Source organism: Bufo gargarizans, chromosome 5 (genome assembly GCF_014858855.1).
Source record: "Bufo gargarizans isolate SCDJY-AF-19 chromosome 5, ASM1485885v1, whole genome shotgun sequence".
Taxonomy (NCBI): domain Eukaryota; kingdom Metazoa; phylum Chordata; class Amphibia; order Anura; family Bufonidae; genus Bufo; species Bufo gargarizans.
In genome coordinates, this window is record NC_058084.1 from 75,719,373 (window position 1) to 75,743,959 (window position 24,587).

At 44.0% G+C, this 24,587-nt stretch overlaps 1 protein-coding gene across 1 annotated transcript; it reads right to left on the bottom strand.

The window, feature by feature from the left end:
* Positions 1-1,701: 1,701 nt before the first annotated feature.
* Positions 1,702-24,307, bottom strand: RMDN1 (regulator of microtubule dynamics 1). Its single transcript, XM_044294828.1, has 10 exons — positions 24,201-24,307; positions 17,818-17,935; positions 10,492-10,579; positions 9,644-9,803; positions 6,420-6,509; positions 6,021-6,076; positions 5,364-5,451; positions 2,896-2,926; positions 2,552-2,685; positions 1,702-1,999 (listed from the first exon to the last, which is right to left on the bottom strand). The coding sequence occupies exons 1-10, from the start codon at positions 24,294-24,296 to the stop codon at positions 1,949-1,951; spliced, it is 912 nt and encodes a 303-aa protein (XP_044150763.1). The 5' UTR covers positions 24,297-24,307; the 3' UTR covers positions 1,702-1,948.
* Between the last annotated feature and the right edge of the window lie 280 nt (positions 24,308-24,587).

The window sequence follows — 24,587 nt, forward strand, 5'->3', positions numbered from 1 at the left end:
TTACTGTAAATGGGTCCGGACGGTATTGCCTGGTATTCACAGATCCGGCAGGCTGTTCCTGGCTTGGGCTGCCTGTCAGATCTGTTTACCACAAATGTGAAACAGGCCTTACTTAGAAATATTGATGCAGATTTGCCCCAGATCTCACCCTTTACATTGAAAATCCATGCCAACAGTTGACATACAGCAGATTTCAAAATCAGCGCTGCAGGTCAATATCCATGGAGACAATGTCTGCACATGAGATTTACAAAATCTCACTACTTAGCTGGTAATGTATTATGCTGTGGATTTTATGCACAAAATCTATGCGTATTACGCACCATGTGCACATACCCTTCTACAATGATACGGCAGAACCTGCTTTCATCACTGAATACTTTTGCTTGGCAGCTTCCGAGTTTGCGGGAGGGCTGTCGAGCACCTACTGCCATGAGGACGAACGCCCAGTGTCATGGTGTGGGGCGCCCTATAGCATGGCTGTCCCTGTCTGGTATTCACGGAGAGAACATCGACTAGTCTTCAGTATGTCCAGGACATTGTGGAACCAGTCCTACTGCCTTTTTTTTTTACCCACAAGATAAGCTGTTCCAACAAGATAACCCCCACACATACACTGCCCGCTCTACAATGTGCTCTTCATGGTATTCAGCAGCTCCCCCAATCTCAGCTCAATCACAGTTTCTTTTTTTTTCATTTTCTGGTATACAAGTTTATTACTTTGTTCTAATTGCTACACCGATCCAACACCATTCCAGAGTTAGGGTCCATTCACACGTCCGTAAGTGTTTTGCTGATCCACAAAACACGGACACCGTCAATGCATTTTGCAGAGCGCACATCGCCGGCACTAATAGAATATGGCTATTCTTGTCCGCAATTGCGGACAAGAATAGGACATGTTCTATTTTTTCGGGAACGGAAATGCGGACCCGAAAGTGCCGGATGCGGAACAGAATTGTGGACGTGTGAATGGGGCCTTAGATCGTTAATTGTCTAGTAGTAGGTGCAATTTGGCCAGTAGGTGGCAGCACGGCAGTGATGCTGCCTCCTGATCGTATCAAGGACGAGAGCTGAGGAAAGGAGGACACTGCTCCCTGAAGAGATAAGTATTGATGTGGAGGAAGAGACTTGTAGATATGAAAGGTAGGAAGCACCATGTATCAAAGGCATATGGTCGTACTTCTATGGGGACAGCTAGCGTGCCTATCAGGGAGGCAAAGAGCTATGCAACCTTTCAGAGGCTGCAGCACCACATAAATGGCTATCATGATTCTGATCTCGCCTGTAAGTATTGGGGAAGGGGATATCAGATGTCTAATGCTCTCTTTTCCCCTCCTCATGCTGTTCTTTCTCTCCTGTAATTGTTGGCGTTAACTGGAACAAAGTTAAGTTACCTAAGTAACAAAATAGGTCATGTGCTCAGTATTGTTCCGGACAGGATTTCACTGTCAGAGCAGAAGTTCCTGCACCAGAGCTGCACTTCCTACTGTAAATAAAAGGAAACCACAACAATGGTAGGTGCTCCAGAGCGCTCTCCACACATACATAACCACCCGCAGTCTTACCCTGCAAAATCCTCCTTTCAGTTGTGCACATCTCTCTGAACAAACCAAAAAGATTACCGTAATTTTACAAGGGGGTAGTGTTCTGCTCAGACAAGACATGATAGTTATGCACAAAGTGAAAATGTGGCAAAGATTCCGTAAATTGTACAGTTCTTTATTCCTCCGGTTACCAGTATTGCAGTCAGCCAGAGATTGGAGCTAGTTTAAAAAAATCTGAATAAGTATGTGTGACAACCTACTCAGAGTAGACATCTTAGGAATAATGTAGATGCAAATTTTACTGTGTTAATTCCTATTGTGTTGGTTGAGGTATGATGGTGAGATTTCAAGTCTAAGTTCTGTTTTAGATAAAATCTATGGTACGTCATAGGCTGGAAGAATCAGACTTTTACACCCAAGGACTTCAGAATATCAGTAGCTTCCTTATGGACCTAAAAAAAAGCAAAAAAACAGTACGATTAAGATCAACTAAAGGCATTGTCCAGGGTTAGGAATGGGGCATATGTGCAATACCAAGAACGGCCGAGGCCTAGGGAAGAGTGGTGCTGTTTCTGGAACGGACACAGTCCTTATGTTATCTAATATAAAGGGGTTGTGTCATCTGGGACTTTGATGGCATAGCGCTAGAACGTGCAATCACAGTCAGACAGGTGTAGGTCCCGAAAGACTGCTCTCCATTTTTTATTGGAGTTCAGATAAAAGCCGAGTGAGCATGCTCGGATATTTTCAGAAGTATCACAGAAATGAATTGAGTAAGCCCCATGCATGTGCTCTCCTTCATTTTCGGGGCCTGCACCTATCTGACTTTGATGCCATATTCTAGCGATATTCCAGGTGACACAAAACCTTTAATCCTTATTCACAAACCTAACATAACTGTTCAGCCTCATATCTCAGAGATCAGACTGAGAACAAGTTGTATCATGATCTAGAGGTGGTTATACGAGGACTGGGGGCTGTAATCTTCCCCACCTCCCCATTACCTCCTTCTCCTCCTCCGTTCGCACGGGGTATACTTTAGCTTTGTGCAGCCACAGTAAGGCCAACTCATTGTTCTTCAGCTTTAGAAAGGTCTTCCCCAAATATAATAAGTTCTTGCTGTAGAAATTTGGATCAACTGCCAAAGGAAAAAAACAAAAAACACAGATGTCCGGTGCATACATTATACAGATCAGGGTGTCCATTATATGACAGGGGTTTGGACTGAGTCAGGGTTATCCTGCACTTTAAAGGAGGGGGGAGAACTAGAAAGAATTTATGACATTTGAAAGATTTTCATGTAAACCTTATTCCTACATCGATACACCGGCACTGTAATGGGATTTACCTTCTTCAGCCATCTCAAAATATATTAAAGCCTGAAAAATAGAAACAATTGATTAACATCCAGCTCAGAACAACATATGGCGACTGTACAAAACGGCGTAAAGATCTGCAGGTCCTGAATAGCGGGCAGTGGCCATGTTTCCTGTACAGAACAATCTTGGGATAATTCACTGCTCTGCTTTAGGCCTCATGCACACGACCGTTGGTTGGGTCTGCATCCGAGCTGCAGGTTTTGCGGCAATGGAGCCGCAAAAGATGCGGACAGCACTCCGTGTGCTGTCCGCATCCGTTGCTCCGTTCCGTGGTCCACAAAAAAATAAACAACAACCTGTCCTATGAATTGGCAGTCATATCAATGGCTGTCCGTGCCATGTGCACGAGGCCTTATACTTACTACATATCTAGGAACATGCCTGCTTACCCAACAACCAGTAATGCTAAAAGTAAAAGCCATACAATGCCCCATGTAAAGAGGGTGCTCAGTTTATTTTGCTTTATATTCTCCATGTAAATCCTTAGAATAGGTTATCCGTATCAGATCTGTGGGGGTCCGACTATTGGCACCCCTACCAATCAACTTTAAAGGGACAGTGGTCACTGGTTTCCAGGCATGGCTCCTTTTGTAGTGCCCTGTGCATGGTCTTAGCATGCTCAGGGTTATTCTAGCTGTAATACCAGGCACAGCCACTATAAAAAGCACGGTGCCATGCCTGCTGAAGAATGAAGAGGACGCGGGACTTGTGGAGTAACCAGTGTCTTCAATCTGCTGATTCGTGGGGGGTGCCAAGCGTCAACTCTGACCAATCTTATATTGATGGCCTATCCCTACAGATAGGCCATCACTTGTATTGCCCCAGAGAACCCCTTTACAGGGCTAATATTGATGACCTATCCTCAAGATATCAGATTGGCGATGGCCCTGCTGCTGATCCGCTGTTACCTGCATGCAGTCTCCTTTGTAGAAGTGGTGCAGAGTCCTTACAACTTCTCATCCTGTTCAAGTCAGTGGGGCAAGCAGCACCGCCGCCGCTACAAAGACAACAACATGCGCTGTGACCCCTTCACATAGCTGACCGGAGGCGTGCTAGTAGGCAGACCCCCCGCCAATCGGATATTGATGGCCTAGCCTGAGAATAGGTCATGAATATTAACCCAATGCAAAAACCCTTTAAAGTTTCGGCTGCACATTGCAATGTGGAACCTGGGTGAATAATTGCTGGAGCGCTGCTTCCTGCCGGCTGTTCTATATATTACAGACTGAACGCCTGCTACCTGCAGTGGCACTCCGCTCTATGGGAAGATTGCGCCCCCCTTTTTAATGCCTTATTAAAACAGATGTATTTGCGGTCTGTGTGTAATGGACTGCATGAGAGCACGTGGAGCCATTAAAGTAAAAGCGGTTGTCTCACTACGGCAAATAGTATCATGTAGAGAAAGTTAATACAAGCCACTTAATAAAGTATTGATATTATCCGTAGTGCTTCCTTGATTCATTTTTCTATTGCATTATACACTGCTTGTTTCCATGGTTACGACCACCCTCCAATCCAGCAGTGATGGTCGTGTTTGCACACTAGCCTAAAAAAAAAAAAAGCACCAGCCTATGTGCGCAACCACGGTCCCGGCCACCAGAAAGGCAGAGCTTTTTCCTATAGTGTGCAAGCACGACCACCACAGATGGATTGCAGGGTATTCGTAACCATGGAAACAAGCAGTGTATAGTGTGATGGAAAAATGAATCCAGCCAGCAAAGGGGGCAGTATGGACAATCGCAATACATTAGTAAGTGCCCTATTATTCACTTTTTCTACATGATAATTGATAAATGCCACTTGCTGAAGTGAGACAACCCTTTTAATGGTTCAAATCACACATCCGTTTTTCTGCCCAAGACCTATTCATTCAACTGTCTGGGTGCCCACCAACCAACCCACTTGGAACGGACCCCGAGTTCGGGAAATGTTTTTTATTACAGTAGAAATCAATTTATGAAGTTATTACCCGAAGTCCCGCGAGACTTAGCGAAGTAGTAACTTCAGCTCATCTGAGCCAATACATTCTAATACTGTGCAGAGCGCTCGCTCCGTACAGTATTGAAACAAAGTTTTATGCAAATCAACTTCAGATGTTTCATCCGAAGTCGATTCTCTCATCCTTAGTAAAGACGTTGAATGTAAACGCTCTAAGACTGGGTTCTAATCATATCGGAAACATACGTTAAGCTCATCATGGGCATCGGGAGCTTTCCTGGCATGCATGATAAACATGTCAGAGGCTAAAAGGACACATTTTTGACCTTTGTATGTTTAGCCAGTATAGAGCAATATTCAATAAAAAAAATATATATATATGTAAAGTCTACTACGCTATTCCATACAGTGGTATCCAGTAAAAAAAACTTCCTGTAGGTTAATCGTATTCTTTTTGCAGGCGGCATCATTACATGTTACATGGACTGTGTAACGTTACCTCCTCAAAGGTTGCAGAAGGAGGAGTTGCAAATAAGGCAGAAGCAATTTTTTTCTGGTACCAGGGCAAATCCGCAAACATGTAGCACCTGAAAAATACAAGTCAGTTAATACAGCACAGAGTGCCTGATATGGGGACAGCACTGTCAGAAGATGTGTCACCAGCACTGGATCTGTGGACTAACAATGCACCTTCTCAGTCACACTCATCACATGATGAACACTCCTTCTCCAGCGCTGGGCTCCCTTCTCCTCCACTTCCGGTCACTGCTGGACCAGGAGTGGAACGTGCAGTCAACAGCGGCCGACCAATCAATGGACTCAGCGGTACGTGCTGTGCCTGCGCACATCATCGCTGAGGCCATTGACTGGACGGCAGTGGCGACGTGCTTCTTGATGGCATTTCCATTTCACATCCCGTCCAGTGGGGGCTGAAAGGAGCCTGGCGCTGGAACCGGAGGTGCGTTTTTTTTTTTTTTTTGGATGACTGTCCAAATCATCAGATATTGCATACAATATGGCTTTTTGCCTCGTCTTCTATGAAATCTAAATTGCATCAACAATGTCCCAGTCTCCTGAAGATTAATGATGCCATAAGCACAACGACCTATTACACCAAACGCTTGCCCAATCTACATGAATTTATTCTTCTACGTACCAGAGCCCAATAAGATGAATGGTGGTGGCATCTTTTGGATTTAGCTCTATGGATCTCTGTAATAAAAAGTCTGTGTTATATACTGTCATAATGTATTATAAGGTGTATGTTACTTGGCGAAAGTCGAAGGATGTCCACTATCATGAAAGTACAAGGTGTTCCTCAGCCGGTCCTCCAAGGTTTCCTCCCCTGAATCCTTCCTTAATTATGAATACGTGCATGCATTACGGGGATTAGGACCAATGACGACCACACAGACAACGCTTGGCCAGCAGTTACATTGTGCCTATGGCCAGTTTACAGATTGATACCTTCTAATGCTATAGGTCTAACACCAGGAATATCCTTCACCCCATGTTGTCCAGACTTAAGACACAATCCTTACATTATGTACTATACCTTGAAATGGTCTCTTATGATATAAGCATTTCCAATTTTCACTTTGGTGCCTTCATACTCTCCGACGTCACTGAGGCATATGCCGTACCACTGTATTGGAAACAAGGATCCATTTAAAAAAAAAAAAAAAAAAAAAAGCAATTTAGCAGAAAAAAAAAGGTAACATCTGCCTACCAAAGTTGAGAATGGTGATCTGGTTTGGACAGTCTCATTCCATAGATCAGACTACAACAACCGTTAAAGGGAACCTGTCATCAACGTTATGCTAACCTCACTGAGGGCAGCATGAAATAATGACAGAAATGCTGATGTCAGCGGTGCGTCATTCCTGAGCTAATAGTACGTGGTCGCTGAGAACCAGCATCATAATCATTGCAATACAGGCCTGGAAAAGAGTCAAATCTACCTGAGAAGAGTCCTGGTTATACATACAGGTCCTTCTAAAAAAATTAGCATATTGTGATAAAGTTCATTATTTTCTGTAATGTACTGATAAACATCAGACTTTCATATATTTTAGATTCATTACACACCAACTGAAGTAGTTCAAGCCTTTTATTGTTTTAATATTGATGATTTTGGCATACAGCTCATGAAAACCCAAATTTCCCATCTCAAAAAATTAGCATATTTCATCCAACCAATAAAAGAAAAGTGTTTTTAATACAAAAAAAGTCAATCTTCAAATAATTATGTTCAGTTATGCACTCAATACTTTGTCGGGAATCCTTTTGCAGAAATGACTGCTTCAATGCGGCGTGGCATGGAGGCAATCAGCCTGTGGCACTGCTGAGGTGTTATGGAGGCCCAGGAGGCTTCGATAGCGGCCTTAAGCTCATCCAGAGTGTTGGGTCTTGCGTCTCTCAACTTTCTCCTCCCAATATCCCACAGATTCTCTATGGGGTTCAGGTCAGGAGAGTTGGCAGGCCAATTGAGCACAGTAATACCATGGTCAGTAAACCATTTACCAGTGGTTTTGGCACTGTGAGCAGGTGCCAGGTCGTGCTGAAAAATGAAATCTTCATCTCCATAAAGCTTTTCAGCAGATGGAAGCATGAAGTGCTCCAAAATCTCCTGGTAGCTAGCTGCATTGACCCTGCCCTTGATAAAACACAGTGGACCAACACCAGCAGCTGACATGGCACCCCAGACCATCACTGACTGTGGGCACTTGACACTGGACTTCAGGCATTTTGGCATTTCCCTCTCCCCAGTCTTCCTCCAGACTCTGGCACCTTGATTTCCGAATGACATGCAACAGTCCAGTGCTGCTTCTCTGTAGCCCAGGTCAGGCCCTTCTGCCGCTGTTTCTGGTTCAAAAGTGGCTTGACCTGGGGAATGCGGCACCTGTAGCCCATTTCCTGCACACGCCTGTACACGGTGGCTCTGGATGTTTCTACTCCAGACTCAGTCCACTGCTTCCGCAGGTCCCCCAAGGTCTAGAATCGGTCCTTCTCCACAATCTTCCTCAGGGTCCGGTCACCTCTTCTCGTTGTGCAGCGTTTTCTGCCACACTTTTTCCATCCCACAGACTTCCCACTGAGGTGCCTTGATACAGCACTCTGGGAACAGCCTATTCGTTCAGAAATTTCTTTCTGTGTCTTACCCTCTTGCTTGAGGGTGTCAATGATGGCCTTCTGGACAGCAGTCAGGTCGGCAGTCTTACCCATGATTGCGGTTTTGAGTAATGAACCAGGCTGGGAGTTTTTAAAAGCCTCAGGAATCTTTTGCAGGTGTTTAGAGTTAATTAGTTGATTCAGATGATTAGGTTAATAGCTCGTTTAGAGAACCTTTTCATGATATGCTAATTTTTTGAGATGGGAATTTTCGGTTTTCATGAGCTGTATGCCAAAATCATCAATATTAAAACAATAAAAGGCTTGAACTACTTCAGTTGGTGTGTAATGAATCTAAAATATATGAAAGTCTAATGTTTATCAGTACATTACAGAAAATAATTAACTTTATCACAATATGCAAATTTTTTGAGAAGGACCTGTAATCTCCTGCTCTCCCCCATCTGCTGATGATTGGCAGTTCTCTCCTAGAGAGAAAGGGAGAAAACTCAGTAGAAGACGGTCAATCATCAGCAGGTGGGCAGGAGAACAGGAATCCATGAATAACCAGGACTCCTTCTCAGGTGGCCGGGACTCTTTTCAAGGCCTGGGCTACAATGATTGTGATGCTAGTTCTCGGCAACCACTTACTTTTAGCACAGCTGAAATCAGCATTTCTGTCACTACTTTATACTGCCCTCAGGACGGTCAGCATGAAGTTGATGACAGGTTCCCTTTAACTAGAACTTGCAGAAAATGCTTATAATGAAAACATTTCCCAAACACTATATTATGGGCCCAGCTATGCTTTGTTTTTCCTGCTAAGGCCATGTTCTCTCACAGCTGACATTTCTGCTGTTCAACAGTCTAGCAAATCCTGGCAATGGGCGAGATCTGCTGTACGATCCAGAAGAAACCTGCAATGTATAGGGAGTACTGCAGATCAGAAAAGTCACAGCATGCAGTCAAATCAGTGTAACTTAAAGGGGTATTCTGGTTATATCAATTAATTCCCTATCCACAGGATAGGGGACAATTATTAGATCGGTGGGGGTCCAACTGCTGGGAACCCCACCGATCATGAGAACAGGTCCCAAACTCCATAGAGCCGACCTGAAACGAACGGACTGGCTGGTCGGAAATGCGTGTGGCCGCTCCTGTCATTTCTATGGGAGCACGGATGATAGTGAAGCGCTGTATTCTGCAACTCCCACAGAACTGAATGGAGCGGCTGTGCGCATTTCTGACCATCCGCTCCATTCATTTCAGGTCGGCTCTACGGGGTTTGAGGCCCTGTTCTCGCGATCTATAGGGTTCCCAGCGGTAGGACCCCGACCGATCTGTGGATAAGGGATAACTTGATATATAACCAGAATACTGCTTTGATTCGGAAGCCCGTGGACTGCTTTTCTTGAACCCGATTCATTACACTAAACTTTATTTATTTACATTTTTTTTGCAAATCTGCATTAAAAAAAAAAAAACACTTGGTCTAAGAGAAAAAATAACCTAACCTCTGGGGAAAGTTGCCTTCCATGCATGCTGAGGGTCAGCCAGTCTTTATAGTGTCACTGCTCTGACAGAGGGGTTTTTAATTAGGGACCCGCCTCGTTATATTGAGCCTGACCGTTACCGTTTAGAAACTTGTAAACATACAAGAACACAGACCTTATGAGCTTCAGCGCAGGACGCATTTAGTTCCAGGGCTTTTTTGGACAAATCTCGAGATTCATACACCAATCGTTTTCTGTCGTTGGGGGCAGTTTTGCTGAGTACAGCCAAATCTCGACAAGCCCGGGCAAGTCTCCAGAGAAGTTCAGCATCGTTACTAAGAAGAAACACAGAGGACTTAGACCACTATTGTGCTTTAGATCAGAGAACGTTCCTCCTGTGCGGTGGACATCCTGTGAGCTACAGTATTGAATCATTATCTATCAAATCCCTCCCGGCAACTCTCAGACCCGTCCTCTCCGAACCAAGCTCCACAGTAATAGTGCCTCCCTACTGCCCCTTTAGTGCTCTTCTCGCAGTAACAGTACCCCCTTAGTCCCCACCACACACAGATATGTTCCCTTAGAGAGTCACACACACACAAAGTGACCCTACACATTTTTATCTCCACTCTTGTGCCCCTCTGATGTGACCCCTTATGCTCTCACACAGTAAAAGTAGTCCCTGAACACACAAGAAATGCTCGCCTAACCCCCTTCCCACGGTGAACAGAAAAGTTAAAGTTATAGGCCTCACCCCGCCTGTAGCCTGCTCTGATAGCGGCACGGCACAGGGGGGAGCAGTGACGTGAATGCCTGCATGAGTTCCAGAAGCCTTGCATGTCTGAAGCGCCTGCAGCCGTCGTGAGTGTATGGCTCAGTATTGCATCTTAGAGGATCCAGTTGAAAGGGGCACAAGGGGGGCAGTTTTAACCATGTAACCACCCCCTTCCATATGCCCTTGCAACCTGCTATGTTTTCAGTGAGGACGCATCACTAATATCACGAACATGGTGGCCACATTACCTGTCCTTGTACTGGCTCAGAAATTCATATAACTTCTCCAGCTCTCTACTTCCATAAAGATAATCCGCTTGCTCCTTCACATCTTCAACTTAAAGAAAAGAAATAGGTCAGTGCATCCTCACTACAAGGCCTGTGCAGATATAACAGGAATATAGCCTTTATATGCTGTTTATATTAGGGTTGTCATGATACCAAAATTTTGATTTGATTTCGATACCATAAAAAAAAGTATTGTGACACTGAAAACCATTCAAGACAACGCAAAAAAAATAAAAATAAAAAAAGCTGTGTGCATTCCGCATTTTAATGGGACGTCCAGCCTATAATTGAACAGTCCTATCCTATTTTTTGGGGGAGGACAAGGTGGCTAAAAATATGGCGAAATTACGCAGTTTTCATTTTTTTCCCCTGTCTCTTCTCATTGTGGCAGCAACATCAGTGCACAGAGGGGGGAAGGGGAGGGAGAGACTCCTCCACTGTGCTGCTGAGGAGAACATGGCGCGTGCTGAGACCAGAGCACTCCATGTTTCCTGATACTATGCTGTGCAGTAGCCTAGTATTGGTAAAAGGCAAATTCCGGTATCGAATCGATACCCGCTGCAACCCTAGTTTATACGGCCACATTTGTGGGTCTTTTCCAAACCATATATTTTTTCAAATATGCTAGGACCTGGAAACAACGGATGGAAATACCATCCATAAATACAGCAGTCGGTGTGAGACTTAAAGGGAACCCGTCACCAGGATTTTGTACATGGAGCTGGGGACATGGGCTGCTAGCACATCTGCAACACCCAGTCCTCATAGCTCGCTGTGCTTTTATTGTGTTAAAAAACAGTTTTGATCGATATGCAAATGAACCTGATATGTGTCCTGTTTCCGGAGATGAGTCCAGCGGAAAGGAGCCCAGCACCGCCCCCCGTCCTCCGAATCTCCTCCTTGCTGGTTGACGTCACAGAGCTGGAGCGCCAAAATCTCGCGATGCGCGAGCTAGCGCATGCGTAGTTCGTTCCCCGTGCTGATGCCAGCACAGGGAATGAACATGATGCTGACACTGCGCATGCGCTAGCTCGCGCATCGCAAGATTTCGGCGCTCCAGCTCTGTGACGTCAGCCAGCAAGGAGGAGATTCGGAGGGCGGGGGGCGGTGCTGGGCTCCTTTCCGGTGGACTCATCTCCGGAAACAGGACACATATCAGGTTCATTTGCATATCGATCAAAACAATAAAAGCACACAGAGCTATGGGGACTGGGTATTGCAGATGTGCTAGCGGCCATCTAGTAACCCATGTCCCCAGCTCTATGCACAAAATCCTGGTGACAGGTTTCCTTTAATAGGTTATTTTCTGAGAGTAAATACCCTTTATTAAAACCATAATTTAGTCATAAATTGTGAATATATATATATATATATATATATATATATATATATATATATATATATATATATATATACACACAGACGTGGACAAAATTGTTGGTACCCTTTGGTCAATGAAAGAAAAAGTCACAATGGTCACAGAAATAACTTTAATCTGACAAAAGTAATAATAAATTAAAATTCTATAAATGTTAACCAATGAAAGTCAGACATTGTTTTTCAACCATGCTTCAACAGAATTATGTAAAAAAATAAACTCATGAAACAGGCATGGACAAAAATGATGGTACCCCTAGAAAACACAGAACATAATGTGACCAAAGGGACATGTTAATTCAAGGTGTGTCCACTAATTAGCATCACAGGTGTCTACAACCTTGTAATCAGCCATTGGGCCTATATATATGGCTCCAGGTAATCACTGTGTTGTTTGGTGATATGGTGTGTACCACACTCGACATGGACCAGAGGAAGCAAAGGAAAGAGCTGTCTCAAGAGATCAGAAAGAAAATTATAGACAAGCATGTTAAAGGTAAAGGCTATAAGACCATCTCCAAGCAACTAGATGTTCCTGTGAGTACAGTTGCACATATTATTCATAAGTTTAAGATCCATGGGACTGTAGCCAACCTCCCTGGACGTGGCCGCAGGAGGAAAATTGATGACAAATCTAAGAGACGGATAATCCGAATGGTAACAAAAGAGCCTAGAAAGACTTCTAAAGAGATTCAAGGTGAACTTCATGCTCAAGGAACATCAGTGTCAGATCGCACCATCCGTCGTTGTTTGAGCCAAAGTGGACTACATGGGAGACGACCAAGGAGGACACCATTGTTGAAAACGAATCATAAAAAAGCAAGACTGGAATATGCCAAACTACATGTTGACAAGCCACAAAGCTTCTGGGAGAATGTCCTGTGGACAGATGAGACAAAAATCGAAGTTTTTGCCAAGGCACATCAGCTGTATGTTCACAGACGAAAAAATGAAGCATATCAAGAAAAGAACACTGTCCCTACTGTGAAACATGGAGGAGGCTCTGTTATGTTCTGGGGCTGCTTTGCTGCGTCTGGCACAGGGTGTCTTGAATCTGTGCAGGGTACAATGAAATCTCAAGACTATCAAGGAATTCTAGAGAGAAATGTACTAGCCAGTGTCAGAAAGCTTGGTCTCAGTCGCAGGTCATGGGTCTTGCAACAGGACAATGACCCAAAACACACCGCTAAAAACACCCAAGAATGGCTAAGAGGAAAAAATTGGACTATTCTAAAGTGGCCTTCTATGAGCCCTGACCTCAATCCTATTGAGCATCTTTGGAAGGAGCTGAAACATGCAGTCTGGAAAAGGCACCCTTCAAACCGGACACAACTGGAGCAGTTTGCTCATGAGGAGTGGGCCAAAATACCTGCTGAGAGGTGCAGATGTCTCATTGACAGTTACAGGAAGCGTTTGATTGCAGTGATTGCCTCAAAAGGTTGCGCAACAAAATATTAAGTTAGGGGTACCATCATTTTTGTCCATGCCTGTTTCATGAGTTTATTTTTTTACATAATTCTGTTGAAGCATGGTTGAAAAACAATGTCTGACTTTCATTGGTTAACATTTATAGAATTTTAATTTATTATTACTTTTGTCAGATTAAAGTTATTTCTGTGACCATTGTGACTTTTTCTTTCATTGACCAAAGGGTACCAACAATTTTGTCCACGTCTGTATATATATATATATACACACACACAAACACACGTGAAATGCTACAATTTTCACATTAACAACTATAGCCAATTCAATAACAGACATTTCTTGTTCAGTAGCTCGTTGCCAGCTTTACTGCACAGACTGAGACATAGCAGAGTGATCTCATTATCGTTAGTGGGTAGGCGAGTTAAAGAGAACCTGTGACCATGAAAATGCAGTGCAATCTGCAGACGGCACTTTCTAGAGCAGGAGGAGCTGAGCAGATTCATGTATAGTTTAATGGGAAATGATTCAGCAAAACTAGTAATTTACATACACAAGTAGAAAAAGGCTCCGGCACCAGAAGGATGTAGTGAAAATCCCGGTCTTTATTTTGTCACCACAGTATAGGTACATCCAGCAACAGTGACACTGTGACCCACTTATCCCCTCGATCTACGCGTTTCGAACAGTGTTGTTCTTAGTCATGATCTGAGGAGCTGAAATAAGGTTCACCCCTGAGACATCCGCCCATAAGGGAGGGATCTCAAAACCTGGGGCAAGCCAAAAATCAGTCCGGTAGACGCGAGACACCTGTGCAAACAAATTCACCTGTGATATATAAAAAGGTTTACATACCCCACAGTGTTACAACATATAATACAACATATATGAGATATAAAATACAAAATGTAGTTACTCTCTTCCAAGAAAAGGGACAAAGCATATAACATGAAAAAATATATATACATATAATCCATGACTTGGCAACCCGACGTGGTATATTTGCACTATTGCTTGCTAAATGCAGACACATATATATGTTGTATTATATGTTGTAACACTGTGGGGTATGTAAACCTTTTTATATATCGCAGGTGAATTTGTTTGCACAGGTGTCTCGCGTCTACCAGACTGATTTTTGGCTTGCCCCAGGTTTTGAGATCCCTCCCTTATGGGCGGATGTCTCAGGAGTGAACCTTATTTCAGCCCGGTACACGCCAGACTCCTCAGATCATGACTAACAACAACACTGTTCAAAACGCGTAGATCGAGGGGATAAGTGGGTCACAGTGTCACTGTTGCTGGATGTACCTATACTGTGGTGACAAAATAAAGACCGGGATTTTCACTACGTCCTTCTGGTGCCGGAGCCTTTTTCTACTTGTGTATTTATCTTGGACTGGCTTGAGTCCGCCCCGTGCACCGTCACACAGGATCGAAAGGTGAGCTGGCTACAAACCTTTTTTCTAGTAATTTACATATAAGATATGTAACTGTCCCTCACTGCACTGTAAAACCGTCTCCCCATCAGTGCACTCCTCTATCTCCTCAGAGCTTAGTTTTATGGGGTGAGCACTGGAGAGACAGGTCGGATATGCTGTCAATCACCCCCGACAGTCGATATAATAAGCAGGGAGAAAGGATTTGACCGTATACATTTATATCATTGTATATAGCAGGGAGAGTAGAGGCAGCCTCAATGTAACCGAGCCGTCATCCCTGCAGAACACTAAAGCCACACTTTCTGCTTGTTTATTGCTCAGTAGCCAAGTAGGCCGTCTTATCAGTATACAGAGATAGCGGCCACTAACTGATAGGACCGCAGGCTCTGCTACCGAGCTTGTAAAGATACGAGATCTAAATGTATAAAAGGATAGCTCTTGCTGAATCTATCCCCATAAAACGAGGCATAATTCTGCTCAGCTGCTCCTGCAGCTTTATTACATAGTTTGTAAGGCTGAAAAAAGCCTGTTACCCTGCAAATCAGTGGGCTCGGCCAATACAGATGAAATGTGTACTGCCGGCTTAAAGGGGTTGTCCGGGCTTCTTCTATTGATGACCTTTCCTCAGGATAGGTCAATAATATCAGATAGGTGGAGGTCCGACACCTGGCAGCCCCGCCGATCAGTTTGAAGAGACGGAGCGTGCAGTGCGCACGTGCAGTCTCCCTTCTCTCTTCCTGTCCGCTGCTGCTGTCCAACAGACACGGCACCCCTGCCGATCTGACATCGATGACCTATCCTGAGGATAGGTGATCAATATTAAAAGCCCGGAGCACCCCTTCCCTCCCTGGTCTGCGGAGGCGGCGGCTGCACTGCTGAAGTCTATGGACACTTTGCTAACAGAACACACATTGCACCGCTGTCTTTACAGGAAATACAGAGAGGAAGTCTGCCTCCAATATGTCTGCCCCCTGAGGTTTTTAAAAACAGAAAATTAATAGCTACAGAATTAAAAAAAATAATAATAATTAACCCCTTCGCAACCCTGACATTGTTCACCTTCCTTGACAGAGCCTAATTTTGCAAATCTGACACGTGTCACTTTATGTGGTAATAACTTTGGAATACTACTACTTATCCTAGCAATGCTGAGAATCTTTTCCCGCGACACATTGCACGTCATGTTAGTGGTAAATGTCAGTCGATGTATTTTACCTCCAATCGTTACAAAAAAATATATAAAAAATTACAGAAAATTTGGAAAAATTGGCTATTTTATAAAAGTGATACCTCAAGAAATAGTTATTAATTAACATTCACCATATGTCTACTTTATGTTGGCATCATTTTGTAAATGTAATTTTTTTGGCTGCTAGAAAGCTTACAATTTTAGAAGCAATTTTTCAAAATTAGCAATAGCATCGCGGGAAGCCGACGGGGTCAGAGAAGGAGCCGCCTTCCTTTGTAAACCCCTTTGATGCAGCAGTTAGCATTGACGATGGCGTCTCGGTTTTCAGCGATGCCAGGGGATACAGCTCCTGTGTCTGCCTGATCAGCGAGCCATACATGGAAAGGGGTTATGCTATGACTAATGTAAAAAAAATTCTCCAGGATTTTATAACTGACTGCCTATCCTCTGGATAGGTCATCAGTATCTGATCGGTGGGGGTTCGACAACTGGGACCCCCGCCAATCAGCTGTTTGAGAAGGCATAGGTTTGTCTGTGAGCAGCATGGGTTTTCTCTTGGCTCACCAAGCACAGTACCGTACGTCGTATAACGGCTGTGCTTGGCATTGCAGCCCATTTACTCCTATGGAGCTGAGCTGCGCCTAAGCCATGTGACCGATGTACATGTCGTCAGTTACTGGCCTAGGGAAAGCTGTGAGAAGGCTGCGGTGCTCTCAGGAGTGCTGGTGCCGTTTTAATCAGCTGATCGTAGGGTCCTGAGCGTTGGATGGATGACCTGTCCAGAAGATAGTTCATCAGTATATAAATCTTGAAAAATCCCTTTGGGAGGATGCCTGAGCAATAGGTTCCTAGTCTGCTAGTATCCTGCTAGGTGTGTTGTATTCATTTGTCTGCCCAATACCAACTCCCCCCCCCCCCAAGTTTCTGGATATTAACCCTTTGCTGTCTGGCCTGACTGAAGCCTGTACTCCATAGTGACCCTGTGCTGACTTTAGATTGCTTGTCCTGACCCTGTGGGTCAGCTGTCAATTATACGGACCCCCACCGGGCAGATACTGATGACTTATTCAGAGGACAGGTCATCAGTTATCCAGTCTCGGAAAACCCCTTTAAAATCAGACATCATATAGTACATAATCTCTGTACCTCACCCCAGAGATCTCCTCATTCATTTTTCTAATTGGTCTACTAGATTTATTTCAAGCTGGCAGCTCAAGGCTTTTCTCCTGCAGCTCTCCCTTCGACAACTCAGGGGGTGTCCTTTCTGCTGCAGCTCTCTCATTGTAAGGGCACTTTCACACGAGCGGATCCCGTGCGTGCAATCTGCTGCGTGAAAGAGTGACAAGCCCTGTTCCAGATAACATGACTGATAAAGCTCTTTGCCTCTCTGTGACCTTTTTACTACAAAATCACAGTGACAACTTTATCTTACTGTGATTTTGTAGTAAAAAGATCACAGAGAGGTAAAGAACATTATCAATCATGTCAATGCTCCGTGTCTCTGGTGTCCAGAACGGGGCTCGGTACTTTCACGCAGCAGATTACCCGCACGGCATCCGCTCGTGTGAAAGAGCCCTTAACTCTTGCCGCTTCTAACATTAGATACAGCTGGTGGCAGTTGAATGATAGAACTGAGCGTGCGTGTCCACCTCAGCAAGGTGAGCAGAGAAATATGGAAAAGAACAAACAGGAGGTGGCGCTATACAGATATAGGTTATTCAGATCCAGGTTCTGGTTTCAAACATATAAAACATTTCACGTGGGAGAACCCCTATAATACTTTCCACTTTACAAATCCTATGAGAAGAACATAGCGATCTAATAACAATAATGATGTAGGAATTCTAGGAGTACCTTTAATACTAGCATATACTACGGCATGTCTGTTCTTCCATCTATAGGATCCAATAGCAAGAAAAGACAAGGAGGACAGCACAAGACCCTTCTCCAGTAAGGCACTTTTCTTCGGGGCCTACGGAAGAAACAAAAATACAAGACATTAGGCGAAGAGATGTGCACAGAACACGAGGTCCGGTTTGCAGTGCATTCGGATATTTGTTATAAGTTCTGGTTTCCTGCATTTAAAAATTATCCCCCCAAAAAACATCAAATATTCAGGATCATTGGAAGGTCACACAGGAAGTAAAGGGGAGTCTGTCTTCTAGTGCCAAGATTGTCACGATAGGTTCGGTGTTGGTATTAAAAGGGTTAATCTACTAAGGCTACATTCACATATGTGATCAGGCCTCTGCAGATTCTGTCAGTACCGTGGAACGCAAAGCTTTACTTCCCATCAAGGCAGTGGGAGCCGGGACGGAACCCGACAGACGCCAATTTCTTTAAAGCAGGAGCCATTACTAGGCGTCATATAATTAATCTGATCGTACATCATGGTTTTTGTTATAAACCGTAACCACAACACAGATGTGAATAGATCCCAGTGAAATCTTATGATCCAACATTTCTGCACATAAAGGGATTGTCTCATCACAGACAATGAGGGCATACCGCTAGGATATGCCCCCTTGTCTTATAGGCGAGGGTCCCACTGCTGGGACCCGCACCTATATCGGGAACGGAGCCCCGCAAAGTGGTGGCTGGAGGACTCCGGTCCAGCCACCACCAAGCGCTCTCTCTATAGAAGTGAATGGGAGCGTACCGCGCGTGACCGGCCAGCGCTCCCATTCACTTGTATGGGCCTGACGGAAATAGCCGAGCCAGCGCTTGGCTATTTGTGGCGGCCCTGTAGATAATGGAGGGCGGCTGCGCATGAGCAGTGCACCCTCCACCACTTTCGGAGCTCTGTTCTCGATATAGACAATGTAAGACAATGGGGGCATATCATTTTCATTTTTTTTTTTATCCGCTGTATCCCTTAGACTATATTCACACTGGTTTCTGCCACAGTTTTTCAGTTTAGATGCCATGGACTTTCTCCCGTTTTAGCCCCAACGAATGGAACTGAACCATGAATGGTCACCTCCAGTGGCTTCCAGTGGTGTTCGTCCAGACACTGTGCCAAAAAGGGACAAACGGCAGCCCCGTCTCCCATTGAAAACAATGGCAGATGGCCACCTCTGAAATTTCCCTGCGGAGTTTGCACCAAAATTCCAGCAGCATAAACCAATATGTGAACAGGACCTTAGTGCACCAATCCTTAAAGGGGTTGTCTCACTTCAGTAAGTGGCATTCATCATGTAGAGAAAGTTACCGTAATACAACCCACTTACCTCTCTGGCGCAGCCTGCTGGTCAATGTCAGAATAGCATTGTCATTAAAATGCAATGCACTCTATAGGAATAGTGCTTTGCATTTTAAAAGCAAACAGCTGTCTGTTATGGTCCCCTTGTGGGACTATTAAGTGATAAAAAAAAAAAAACATTTATTCAATAAAAAAAAAAAATACCATTAAAAAAAAATACGCTTTTTTTCCCATTAATATGCTTTTCAATGAAAAAAATTGGAAAAATAAAAAATCTCCCCCATATGTTTGGTATTGTCGCGTCCGTAACGACCCGGACTACGTAAATATCATGTAAATTATCCCCTACGGTGAACGCCGTAAATAAAAAAAAAATGAATTGTTAATTTATTCTTAGTTGCCACCAAAAAAACGTAATAACAAGCTATCAAAAAGCGCCATTTACTTCAAAATGATACCAATGAAAAATACAAGTCGTCCCGCAAAAATCAAGCCCTCATACAACTCTATAGAAAGAAAAAGAAAAAAGTGTTGGATCTTGGGAAGCAGCAATGCAAAAACATTTTTTTGCTTTAAAAAAAAAAAAAAGGAAAAAAAAAAAAAAAAAAAAAAGGTTTTATTGCTAAAAAGTTGCAAAATATAAAAAATTAACTACAGTCGTGGCCAAAAGTTTTGAGAATGACACAAATATTAGTTTTCACAAAGTTTGCTGCTAAACTGCTTTTAGATCTTTGTTTCAGTTGTTTCTGTGATGTAGTGAAATATAATTACACGCACTTCATACGTTTCAAAGGCTTTTATCGACAATTACATGACATTTATGCAAAGAGTCAGTATTTGCAGTGTTGGCCCTTCTTTTTCAGGACCTCTGCAATTCAACTGGGCATGCTCTCGATCAACTTCTGGGCCAATTCCTGACTGATAGCAACCCATTCTCTCATAATCACTTCTTGGAGTTTGTCAGAATTAGTGGGTTTTTGTTTGTCCACCCGCCTCTTGAGGATTGACCACAAGTTCTCAATGGGATTAAGATCTGGGGAGTTTCCAGGCCATGGACCCAAAATGTCAATGGTTTGGTCCCCGAGCCACTTAGTTATCACTTTTGCCTTATGGCACGGTGCTCCATCGTGCTGGAAAATGCATTGTTCTTCACCAAACTGTTGTTGGATTGTTGGAAGACGTTGCTGTTGGAGGGTGTTTTGGTACCATTCTTTATTCATGGCTGTGTTTTGGGGCAAAATAGTGAGTGAGCCCACTCCCTTGGATGAGAAGAAACCCCACACGTGAATGGTCTCAGGATGCTTTACTGTTGGCATGACACAGGACTGATGGCAGCGCTCACCTTTTCTTCTCCGGACAAGCCTTTTTCCTGATGCCCCAAACAATCGGAAAGAGGCTTCATCGGAGAATATGACTTTGCCCCAGTCCTCAGCAGTCCATTCACCATAGTTTCTGCAGAAGATCAATCTGTCCCTGATGTTTTTTTTTGAGAGAAGTGGCTTCTTTGCTGCCCTTCTTGACACCAGGCCATCTTCCAAAAGTCTTCGCCTCACTGTGCGTGCAGATGCGCTCACACCTGCCTGCTGCCATTCCTGAGCAAGCTCTGCACTGGTGGCACTCCGATCCCGCAGCTGAATCCTCTTTAGGAGACGATCCTGGCGCTTGCTGGACTTTCTTGGACGCCCTGAAGCCTTCTTAACAAGAATTGAACCTCTTTCCTTGAAGTTCTTGATGATCCTATAAATTGTTGATTGAGGTGCAATCTTAGTAGCCACAATATCCTTGCCTGTGAAGCCATTTTTATGTAACGTAATGATGGCTGCACGCGTTTCTTTGCAGGTCACCATGGTTAACAATGGAAGAACAATAAAAACTTAAGCAGCAACTTTTCCAATTTCCAATATTTATGCAATTCTCAAAACTTTTTGCCACAAATGTACATGTATTTGGTATCACTGTAATCGTACTGACCCAGAGAATAAATATATTATGTTAGGTATACCGAAAAATGAACGCAGTAAAATTTATAATGTAAAAACGCAGTGGCAGTATTGCTGTTTTTCCCATCTCCCACCCAGAAAGAGTTAATAAAAGTTAATCAGAACGTTGTGTGTGCCCCAAAATGGCGCCAATAAAAACTACAACTTGACCTGCAAAAAACAATCCTTCATAAAGCTATATAGACGGAAAAATAAAAATGTTTAAATCTTGGAAAGTGACGATGAAAAAAGGAAGAAAAACGCTTGGTCAGTAAGGCCCATAACGGGCTGGTCACTAAAGGGTTAAAAATACAAAGAAAAGAAAAAATGGGGATTTTAGATTCACATTTTTCACGCAATTTAACTCTGACTATAAACAAAATGAGAAAATACTGAAAAAGAATTGGTCGGTGATAGGAGGCCTTCTACCTAACCGCCCAAAAGTGATGTTTATACAGAAGCCCCCAATATTAGATCTAAACTGGGGGAAAGCAGCCGGAAACCACATGGCGAGAGACAGAAAGGAGTGCGGCTTCTGCGCGGTAAGAAGAAACCGCGGCAAGGAAGATAGAAAACAAAAATAAATAGAATAAAAGCCAAGGAGAGGAAAGAGGAATATAATATTAAAAGGGAACATCTCCTGTGAGACAGTGGGGGTCATCTACGCGCTGGAGTGCCCTTTTGGCCTCCAGTACGTGGGAAGAACCTTACGAAAATTAAAAACTCATGTACAAGAACACATAGGTAATGTAAAAAAGGATTGGAAACACATAGGGGCATATTTATTAGGAGCGTCTGCACAGGTACATCGTGATTGGCTGCCAGGGAGACCTAGCAGAGGGACAAGTCGAACAAATTAGCCCCAAGACCCAGCTTTGACCCAACGACCAAGTGGCAATCAACCCAGGAATTGATGACACCACAGAAAATCCAAGTGCTGACAACTTAAAAAAACAACCTCACTATCACGGCGACGGTTTGTTCTTTTCCCTGGGGCTCACGCCCTCATCAAACTGAACAGGAGGGTGACAATCACAAGACAGCGCTGGGTGACATGGCAGTGAGACGTGGGCATGTGACCAGGGCTTGTGGGTGCTGTTCATCTACATGAGGTGCTGATGGGGGAGGGCTAGGGCGGCCACTTGCTTCACCCCAAAAAGGAGGACATTCTAGGCCACACCCCCAACCTGCTAAACCACGCCCCTCTCCCAGTAAGTGCCCGGCAATAGAAAAAATACGTCACCATGGCGCTTTTTTTTATTTATTTTTTAACTGGACTCTTTTTCCATCCAGTTTTTCTGATCTATAATACATAATGTGAGCAAAGACTTGTATTGACAAATGATGCCCAATGAATGAGGCCTCCTGTCAGTAACTCACTGCCGCCCCTGCCCCCCGTGAGGGATACCCCCCAGCCCAGTCACTTAATGATATATATGTTCTTTGTTCTGGAGCTGACACTCCACGTACAATAAGACATAAGCCGGGGATCTCTGAGGGAGCGCAGCGCTGGCAGCATCACCACAGGATGAGTCAATGCAGGGGGTTCTTGTGCCATGTGGGCGAGGGGGCAGCTCATACATGATGGCGGGGGTTACCTTACATTACAGTCGGTGTTACCCTGGGGATAGTACACCTGTGAAGACAGCACATCATGGGGATAAAGCACTGAGCAGACCCCGCTCCTCGGGCCTGTGTGTGAGGGGCAGGACGCAGGGGGAGCCTGTACACCGTCACCCTGGCTGCAAACTAGTGTCGCCCCTTGCTTAAGTAACATGATGGTACAGAATAAAAAAAATAAAAAAAAATAGCAAGTCTTGTAGCCTCAAATACGAGCTACAAAACTAAAAAAAAAGTTAACAAAATATATAAAACATTTAAAATCCCCCCTCTTTTCATAAAATATAAAAAGATAAATACATAAGAAACAAAAAATATGAACATCATGGGCATCACCGCATCCGAAAACGCGCGTATTATTAAAATCTAAAAATATTTTTCCAATACGGCGAATGGCGAGTTGTAGTTTTTCAACAGCTGGAGGGCCGCAGGTTGAGCATGCCTAGCGTAATGGAAAAAAGGCCAATTCACCATTTTTTCATTGCTTCTCTTACCCCAAAAATTTTTATAACGTGATCAAAAAGTCACACACTCCAAAATGGTATCAATACAAACTACAGATCGTCCCTCACAAAATGAGCCCCCACACCGCTCAGTAGATATAACTATAAAAAGTCAGAATACAGTGATCTAAAAAAAAAGGTTTATTTTTCAAAGTTTTAATTACACCATTTGGAGATAAAAAAACAAAAACAAAACTATACGTATGTGGTAGCGTTGTAATTGTACTGACCCAGGATGTGTTTTCACACAAAGGGAACGCCGTAGGGACAAAACCTGTAACACGGTGGAGGAATCGTGTTTTTTACCCAATTTCCACCCCATTTGGAATTTTTTCCAGCTTGCCGCTACATTGTATGCCGTATTAAATGGTGGCATTAGAAAGTACAACTTGTCCCGCAAAAAATAAGCCCCTTATGTGAACGGAAAAATGAAAAAAAAGTTATGGCTCAAGGAAGATAGGTAAAGAATGAAAAGAAAAAAAACAAATCCTCCGTCATCCAAGGGGTTAAGGGTATGTTCCCATGCGGCAGATCGGTCGTATTCACCGTATGGGGGTCGTTTATAACCGAACAGTCGCAGACATCTCTGCAATGTGTGAACGCAGCCCAAGTGCCAGGGGGTCTATACTACACTAGGGAGGATGTGAATAGATGGAAACAAAGAAAAAGTAACAAGGAATTGTGGAACTACAAGTCCCAGAAGGCAACATTTACGGTCTGCTAAGCACTATGGGACTTGTAGTTCTCCTGGCTCACAGGACAGGAGGATACATGGTCTCCTAGTTCAGCCGCATGCAACCTGTGGTGTCAAACTACAAGTCCCAGCATTCCTCAGCACGGCGCGGCGTTCAGGGCATGCTGGGAGTTGTAGTTTCGCTCCGGCTGGGATGCAGAAGATACAAGTACATGATTCCACCCACCCGGACATCTTACATGAGCGCCAGCGGAAGAGCCCGTCAGCCCAGAGACACGGCCGCGTCGTAGTCGCTGCAGCCAGACGAGTACGGTGCTCCGAGCCCCCGCAGCCATCCCACTCCGGCTGGGGGAAAGCAGCCGGAAACCACATGGCGAGAGACAGAAAGGAGTGCGGCTTCTGCGCGGTAAGAAGAAACCGCGGCAAGGAAGATAGAAAACAAAAATAAATAGAATAAAAGCCAAGGAGAGGAAAGAGGAATATAATATTAAAAGGGAACATCTCCTGTGAGACAGTGGGGGTCATCTACGCGCTGGAGTGCCCTTTTGGCCTCCAGTACGTGGGAAGAACCTTACGAAAATTAAAAACTCATGTACAAGAACACATAGGTAATGTAAAAAAGGATT